Below are 9,361 nucleotides of genomic sequence, written 5' to 3'. Positions count from 1 at the left end.
AGCCGACCAGCTAATCAATCAGAGCAGACTGGGCTCTGGTTTCAGACAGAGGGTGAAAAGAGGTGCTGCAGCACAGACAGTATGAGAAAAATAAAGAGCTTTTTGAACATGAAATCATGGAGACATGTCACAGTAGAGACACAAAACACAAATCTGATCCTGAAAATGAGCAGAATATGTCCTCTCTAAAACTTGGGCTCACCTTTCCCTCATAGATGATGAGCAGGGAAGAGGAGTAGAAGCGGTAGGATGCCTGCCTCTCCAGCACCTCCTTCAGGCTGCGCAGCTTATTCAGGATCGGCTCAAAGAGGTCCTGCCTCAGACCCTTCCCGTTGTGCATGTACTGGAAGAGCGCCTCGCGGAAGCCTTCGATTGACAGGCCGCGGCCGTAATACTTGTTCCTGCAGAGGTAGTGCCCGGTGCTCAGCTGGTACACCTGCAGGGACAAACACAGGGGGGAACAGTCAAACACCTGCTGACAGCATCGGGACAAATGTTCCTATTTAAGACTAGATATTTGATGCCTTCAGTTGTTCAATCAGCGATAGAAGGGCTACTTTAAAAATGTGCTCCGTTACAAATACTAGGTACCTGTGACAAAAATCAGTAACCTATTCAGGCAGTAGCCTACACACCAAGAGTGCAACACATGAGCACATACTACAGTTTAAAAAAGCAGAAACAAAATCTGATCCTTTTACAACAAACACAATATGTTCTTTTCAGTTTTTAGAAAAATGTTCATCCTGATAGTAATCTCAAACTTTAGTAATGTAACAGTGATCTGATGAAGTCTTTTTTTATGTCACAATAAGGGAATATTGTATCCTGATGACGTTATCCTGTTATGCTTTTAATGCATTTAATTTTATAGTCAACGTTCCAAAACCTTCCTAAATGTCACATTTACAGACTTTAAGAGTACAATCCAGGCACAACACTGCGATTTGCATGCAAGGTATGTATGTAACACACACATTTTTATTTGAACAAGCGTTTTCTAAGCAGCTGTGGCGTTAAAAATGTTGCCACTGAAACTAGTTAGCCTATTTACTAGTTTTTAGTAAAAAAACATTTCTTAAATTTCTATTATTGCAGAAAATATATAAATTCACATTCAATAACCCCAACACTCGTCTGTTAATGTAAATTGTAAGTATTTTCAAAGACAGGAAAATGTCCAGACCTCAGGGCCTGTATTACTTGCTGATTATTGTAATGGTGTTTGCTTTACGTACCTGCATGCCACACACTCTGACTCCTAGCGTGGCTGAAGTGCTCTGTTCACATTTCTTCATCTGCCGGGCTGCTTTCTCCTCGGAGGCGTCGTCTCCGTGCTGCCTGGTGCCCATCTTCAGGTCCAGGATGCAGGGGTAGGAGAAGTGATGAACCACGTTCTCCAACAACAGAAACTCTGGTTCAAACGATGCGGTCAAGGAGCAAACTTATCTTTCTGAAAAGAAATCACTGCTGATCTACCCCACCCATCTTGTGATATGGGCGTGGAGAAGACCACACAACAGCTTAATGTTTTGCACTTTAATCATTTTTAACTACTTAATTTGCATTTATTTTAGAAAATAAAACAAGGTAACATGTTAGAAGCACACAAAAAAGTGTCCAAAGCTCCAATAATTAACTATAATTCTATTATTTGACATTTATTGTTCCACATTAACATCTGAAGCAAATATTGACTTTTATCTTGGCAACAATTGGAAAGTGGACGAAATTAAAGAGTCTGAAATGTATTTGTGAGAACTCAATGTTAGTTAAAATCATACAGGGTTAAACATTTGGTTAAATTAAACGTTTTTTTGAATTTATTTGGACAACCGGTATACATGGAGGAAGTTTTAATAAAGCAAATTAATAGGAACAGATCATAAAACTGATTATCAAATATATAAATGAATGCAAACTTGACATAAAAGCGTGTCTGTAAAGTGATCCCGTTTCAAATAAATGATCTTCTTTTGGAAATGAGAGACATAAAAGCTTCGGCAATTATCAAAATAAATGTTTTGGTCCATTTTCTTACTTTTACTTACAATTAAAAATGACTCAGAAGGTGAGATTTTGGATGGATTGACAGAAGTGTTCAATTGTTTTGAGGATTCAAAAATTCTTAAATGTCCTCAGTTTTTATTGAGTTTAACAATAATAGCCGCGGACTGAGACGAAGGGAACCCGACAGTATGACCCTTCCTCAGCAGGCTGTCGGAGAGGCTCTGCCCGGACACAGACGGACCTCGCTGAGGACACAGTGGGTGTGTTGTTGTGTTTTCCAAACAGCTGCTCTCTTTGAAGCTCAAGATCAAAACATGACCTTTGGCCTGATAACCTCACCTCACCCCCAAATCCTCCTCCTTAGTCTCACTGACATTTACATTCAGTGCCTCTCGTTGCATTGGTATATTCCACCAGGGCTGTGACCGAGGACGACAATAGTCTTCAGTCTTTCTCAATTAATGAATCAATATTGGGATGAAACATTTCAACACTTCCAACACTTCAAAAGTGTTGTTTTGGCCATAACGCAAATATATTCAGTTAACCGTAATACAGGAGTAAAAACCCCAGAAAAGATAAACTTTTAAGAAGCTTGAATCAGAGAATGTTGCCTTCTTTCTTTAAAAAAATGACAAAAACCATTGAATCAACATAAAAAATGTTGCAGCTCTTTAACTCCAAAATGTGGGCAGGGATATGTGCAGAAGCTGATTGCTCCTGGATAATATTTTTTAGCCAGCACCCCTAGGTTCACATTAGTTACTCAGTGCTTGAATTTACATATTTACATAATTTCTACAGTCACATTCCCTCAGGTGCTGTGACACAGCAGGCCTTCATGCATATTTTTGCATTATTTATCAACATTTACAAGGTCAAGTTTATTTTTGATGTTGGAAAAGGTAGTCTGGCGAAAACACATCTAAGGGGTATCATTATTATTTATTTTCCAGAGCTGTAGGTTTTAATTAAGAATATACTCCTTAATTTAAATAGAGGTGACTCATTGGATTACATAAGTTATTTAAGTTTCATTGAATTGACTCTTTAAAATAATGATAATGCGTACATTTGAAGTTTTGATAGCCATGGGAGAGCTAGTAACTACATCTTGACTTTAAAGGATAGCACACAGTTAGAATGGGAGGAGGTGGTTGGTTGAGAAAGGATACTAAAGAGTTTGCGATCCTTGGACTCGGACCTCATGCGGCTGAGCTGCTGCTTGTGGCAGCGCAGGCTCCAGGGGTTGTGGCTGATCTTCTCTGAACTCAAACCGCTGTTCCAGTCCAACATCTGGAAGGGAACGTCCGAGTGCAGCTTCGGGTCGAGCCGTGGACTCTTCAGCTCTGCAAGACTGCACGAAGGAGGAGAGAGGATTATGAATGTTAGCGACGCCATGTTTGTGTACGTTGTGTTCCAGGGATTTAAAGATATTCAGAATGACTTGACAGCTGGACTGTCCTGTGAACACTGTGATTATTTGCCTGCTGGCAATTTGTTTCATGTTAACAGTGTTTACACTTTTTGGTATAGGATAACTGTAGAGCTTAAGCTGCATTCAAATGATATGGGGTAAAACAGCTCTGCACTGCCTTTGTGTTTCTATGGAGGGAATGAACTTTCGCAGAGCGCTGCGCTCAAAGTAAAAAGAAAATTGTTCAACCTTGACCGTGTTACCGCTAACCTTTTGACATGTAACCAATCAGATGACAGCTGTATAAAGCCGTGCAAGCCAGCAGAGGAGGTAAACATAGAAAAAAAAAGTACCAAGCCAAAGCAAAGGTATGTTTAGAGCCCTACCTCAAGGTAAAAAGAGCAGAGTGCGTAAAGTAACATGCTTTATAGTTAAAAACTAAATAAAATGTATGGTATAGGCAATGTCCCGTTAACCAATATATGTTATTTATTTTTTATCAACAACTATCTGGCGACCATCAGGTTGAAATACACTGTGCTAAAGGAAGGTGGAATGTAATTTAAGCAGAATACAACAACATCTTAAATGAATCACAACATGTTGGTTAGTCTTTAAAATACTATTAAATAAATTAGGAAAGTGTCTATACTACAGTCTAGAGATTCAATTAAAGTCAATCTGAATTTCGCACTAACACGAGCAAATGTGTGTCTCTCCATTATCCTATGGAGTCTAAATTCACCTTGCATCCCATATAAACACAGCTTACAGGTGGCAGTAAATCTAGGACTGTAGTCCTCTTTGAAAACACTTTTTGTTACTTTTTTGGGAATTCTCTTTAGATGCCTACAGAAATAATTGTATCAAATGCCCTGACCAAAAAAGTCACACCAGCAGCTTTGAGGCAGCAGTGCCTTGAGCTAAACGCTGACTTCAGCATCATAAAATGCCGATCGTTAGCAGGTACAATGTTTACCATGCTTACTATCTCATTTAAGTGTTTGCATGCTTACATTTGTCCTTGACAGGACTTAATCAGCACTGTAAACAAAGTACAGCTGAGGCTGATGACCAAGTCATTAGTTTGTAGTAAATGTACATGGTCAACAAGTATAACACAATTTAAAATGTTGACCTGAAGAAGGCTGAAGATCACTGAAGCTATTAGAAATCATCCTAAAGTGCACTGAAAAACATTTGTAAAGGTCATACGTGAGTTAGGCTAAAATGTACGACAAAAGTCCCCCACAGAAATATAAACACATTCCTTCAAATGTTTGTATAAAAGCTGCATTCTGAGCGGGGTATTATTGACTGGATCATCACTCCAGAAAAGTCCTGAATGACTACATTTCCTATTAAGACTTGGGGCAATAGATGCAATGTTATGTCTTTTAAATCATTCTTAATTCTATTATTTTTTTGAGGGGTCAATACATGTCTTTGAAATGTCAGAAAATGGTGCCTGTCACCATTTCTCTGATCCAAATGTGACATCTTTTAGCTAACAGTCCAAACCCCAAGATATGTCCTTCATTAAACAGAATAAACATAAAACAGAATATGAAAATAGAATACATTCCTCATGTTTGAGAAGCTGGAACAAAGTAATATCTGACATTAAAAAATAAAAATAAAATAATAATTGAAAATGGATTCTAAATCTGTTTTACCAGTTTTGTATTTATTTAATTTCTTCCTCTTAATATGATCTTACTTATCAGAAGCCTCTGGGTCGTGTGACTCTCTCCTCTCGGGCCGCTCCTCCTTGTGTTCAGAGGAGGAGCGGTGGAGGCTGCGTCGGGAGTGTTTCCTCCGCGGCTGCTCCCTCTCGGGGGGGTCACGCTCTTCGTGCTCGGCGGGCCCTCCCTCCATGTTGCTCTCCACATACGGGTACGCCACCAGGTTGATGTAGCCGTCAGAGTCGCCCTCGAAACAAACCAGAACCACGCCTGACAGGACGGAGAAAATACAGGCAGGAAGGTTAGGATACGATCTGACGATACCTCACATCACAGCAGCTCCATTCCCAGCAGCAACACGGATAAATAACAGAAGACCATGTTTCCATGACTCTTAAACACACATTTTATCTGGGATTTAACACTGTATTCAACTTGAGGGAAGACAGGTGCACAAAACAGTGCTTCAGTCCAACTCTATTAAATTGAGGGACCATGTATCTCTGATCTGATGGTAACATTGCACAGTTATTTTTATTTTTTTGAGTAGGCAATTTCTTGATTTTCTCTGACCTTAACCATGTCCTGAACAGTATACTGTATACTGTTCAGGACATGGTTAAGGTCAGGGAAAATGAAGAAATTGCCTACTCAAAATAAAAATAAAATAACTGCCGAATTCATTTGAACTGCAAGACAGACTCAAAGACAATTATAATACATCTAAAACATATATTGATTATTTATTTTTATATATTATATATACACTGCCTGGCCAAAGAAAAGGTCACCACCTGGATTTAACTAATCGAATAGGTAAGAGCCTCCCATTGGATCATTACTGCATGGGTGATTATGTTTCAGCTGGCAACAAGTTATTTAACCCTAACTGATGCAGTGAGTAGCTTCTCATTTGTTAAACAGTCATGTCAAAAGACATATCCTGTGGTCGTGGAAAAGATGCTAATCTGTTTCAGAAGGATCAAATTATTGGCATGCATCAAGCAGAGAAAACATCTAAGGAGATGCTGAAACTACTCATATCGGGTTAGGAACTGTCCAACGCATTATTAAAAACTGGAAGGACAGTGGGAAACATCATCTTCCAGGAAAGAATGTGGTCGGAAAAAAATCTTGAATGATCACGATCGGCGATCACTTAAACGTTTGGTGAAATCAAATCGTAGATAAACAACAGTAGAACACACAGCTATGTTTATTAGTGAAAGTAAGAGCATTTCCACACGCACAATGCAAAGGGAACTCAAGGGATTGGGACTAAACAGCTGCGTAGCCGTAAAAAAACCACTTGTCAGTGAGGCTAATCGGAAAAAAACGGCTTCAATTTGCTATGGAGGGATGAAGATGAGTCCAGATTTACCCTGTTCCAGAGTGATGGGCGCATCAGGGTAAGAAGAGAGGCGGCTGAAGTGATGCACCCATCATGCCTAGTGCCTACTGTACAAGCCTGTGGGGGCAGTGCTATGATCTGGGGTTGCTGCAGTTGGTCTGGTCTAGGTTCAGCAACGTGCCCAAAGAATGAGGTCAGCTGACTACCTGAATATACTGAAGGACCAGGTTATTCCATCAATGGATGTTTTCTTCCCTGATGGCACGGGCATGTTCCAAGATGACAATGCCAGGATCCATCGGGCTCAAATTGTGAAAGAGTGGTTCAGGGAGCACAAGACATCATTTTCATGTCAGTTAGTTTTAATCTAACTAAACATTTAGTTAATTATTCTAATGAGCTGCAGAGAGTTGAATACGCTTCGACAAAGAGCAATTAAGGCTTGTGGCGCAGGTGTACCATCCTAACACAGTTAATGTCGGGCTTTTTCTGTCATTTGTCATCCTTCTGTAAATCAAGATTTGTAAATGTTCTGTAAATTCAATTGAGGAACAGTTTATAGATGAAAAACCTAGATAGATTTTTTATTTAAACATTAAGCTGTTATTTCTAGAGCAGAGTAGAGCATCTCATCCCCGCTAAGTGAGACTCTGAACATCGTCCCTGTTTTTCCAAATTTAATTTACACTCAGTTCGCTCCATGGTGGGAAATCAACTCCAAACTGAAGTGTGTGCTCTGACAACAGGAAGCACAACTTTAAAGCCACACACAACAACACAAGGAGAAATTTGATCTGATAATGCCAAACAATTTGTGGATAAATCAACCTTGACAGACGCAGAGTCGTCCCTTGGCAGCTTTCTGCCCGCCCGCCTGCCCGCCCACCCGCTGTTATTTAATCAGCAGGACAATGGTAGTGGGCAGAGGTCCAGCCCTAAATATAGACTCCTTATGGATCACTGTTGTCATGGCACTTGGACCGACAATACCAGCAAGGTGAACTGGTGGCAATAAAGGTAATCTGAGAACTGCAGGTCAGGTGTAATGGGAATACAGCTCCGGAAAAAATTAAGAGACCACTGCATATTTTCCTTAAATCTTTATCTTTAAATGTATGGCAGTCATTCCAGTATCTGTTGAATTCCAACAGAGAGAAGGATTGTCAGTAGTTTATAAAATACAATAAAAAATAAAACAAGAGAAAATGATAATGCTGAAGTGGTGTCTTATTTTTTTCCGGGGCTGTATGTACAGGTGAATAGAAAAATAATAAACAGTGATGTTCAACCACCTTGAATCATGACCCCAAAAAATAATCACATGGGTGTTTGTGACCCACCCCCCCTGCTGCGCTCTGAGCCACAGGCAAATTACAGTCCTCATGCAAAACTCAGCTTGTTTTGCCTGAGGCTCAGAGCGCAGCAGGCAAAAATAACGGGCCTCATCAAATGCGTCTGGAAGGTTCGCGGGCCACAGAGACAGTACTTGAACTAACAACGGCTTCAAGATGTCTTTCTCCAAGCCAAAGAAACGTAAAGTTGATTTGGAGAATCGCCAATTCCAGAATGAATGAACTGACAAATATTTATTTACTTTGCCAGCCGCAACAAGTAATAAACCGGTGTGTTTATTGTGCAACGAATGTATATCTGTGATGAAAGAATACAACGTAAAGCGACACTATAACTCAAATCACGGCTCGTTTTCTGACAGTTTTCCTGCCGGCTCAGAGGAACGCAGAAGGAAAGTACAGGGACTGCTAGCATCGTTTGAACGGAGTCAAGTGGCTTTTAGTCACTTTGGCACGGAACAAGAGAGAGCTACGATAGCATCCCTGCGAGTAGCCTGGACACTAGCCGGACAGAAGAGGCCCTTTACCGACGCGGAGACCGTTAAAGAGTGCATGCTTGCTGTCATTGATGAAGTGGTTATTGACCAAAAAGTAAAAGACAGCGTCACTTCAGCCATTACAAAAGTACCTCTCTCAGACACAACAACACCTCGCACCTCGAGTGGGACCACTTGCAAAGGATGTGTCAAGGAAACTTTTAGAAAACCTTCGAGACCGGAGTTTATATCAATCGCTGTGGACGAATCAACTGACTGTACTGACATGGCCAACTATGCATTTATATGAGGTTTTTTGATGGAGATCGCTTTAGGGAAGAACTTCTGGGCTTAATCCGTTGGAGGGACACACTACAGGTGAGGTTATTTTTCAAACGATAGTCTTTTTTTTTAACCAACGTCAACTGGATTTAAAAAAAGTGTGCCTGTTGGTCACTGATGGCGCTCCAGCTATGATTGGCAGAGTGCAGGGGCTGGTGGCGTGTCTATGTGACATAGCCCCACACATGCAGTATTTACACTGTATTAATCATCAATCTGTGTTGTGTGCAAAGCTCAGTGGTGATTTGAAAAACACCATGGACACTCGCTCAACCTCCAGCCTACAACACCGCCTCTTCCGTCAGCTGCTTGCCGACACGTTTGCTGAACACACGGACTTACTCGTCCACAACGATGTCCGATGGCTCAGCAAAGGAAAGGTCCTGGACCGTTTCTGTGAACTCCGCCAGGAGATTGTGTCTTTCCGTGGCACGTGTAAGCACAAACAAGCCTCAAACCTCTTGGAGCGCATGTTGGGTGAACAGTTTATGGCAGATGTTTACTTTCTGTGTGACATTTTTGGACACTTGAACACTTTGAATTGCGAACTGCAGGGCCGCGAAAAGTCTATCGCTGATTTGGTTGAAAGACTTTGTGCCTTCAAGACAAAAGTAACAATCTTCAAAACAGACCTAATGAAAACAAAACTGCTGCATTTCCCACAACTCTGTGCATTTATGACCACATCACCCAGGGCAAACATAACACCAGTCATAACAGACTTCATG

At 40.8% G+C, this 9,361-nt stretch overlaps 1 protein-coding gene across 3 annotated transcripts in view; it reads right to left on the bottom strand.

Annotated features, from left to right (window-relative positions):
- Positions 1–9,361, bottom strand: part of ip6k1 (inositol hexakisphosphate kinase 1) — a 36,314-nt gene that overhangs the window by 9,405 nt on the left and 17,548 nt on the right. For 2 of the 3 annotated variants that reach the window (XM_063910296.1, XM_063910297.1), the window contains 4 exons: positions 5,148–5,382; positions 3,186–3,367; positions 1,239–1,420; positions 203–436 (listed from right to left, as the gene is read on the bottom strand). In XM_063910296.1, coding sequence (XP_063766366.1) covers positions 203–436; positions 1,239–1,420; positions 3,186–3,367; positions 5,148–5,382 — 833 coding nt within the window. The remainder of the gene's footprint in view (positions 1–202; positions 437–1,238; positions 1,421–3,185; positions 3,368–5,147; positions 5,383–9,361) is intronic. The other variant, XM_063910298.1, reaches the window with a different exon arrangement.

This window comes from Eleginops maclovinus, chromosome 20 (assembly GCF_036324505.1).
Source record: "Eleginops maclovinus isolate JMC-PN-2008 ecotype Puerto Natales chromosome 20, JC_Emac_rtc_rv5, whole genome shotgun sequence".
NCBI lineage: Eukaryota > Metazoa > Chordata > Actinopteri > Perciformes > Eleginopidae > Eleginops > Eleginops maclovinus.
Note: the sequence above shows the minus strand (reverse complement) of the source record. Positions and strands in the feature narration are given on the sequence as shown.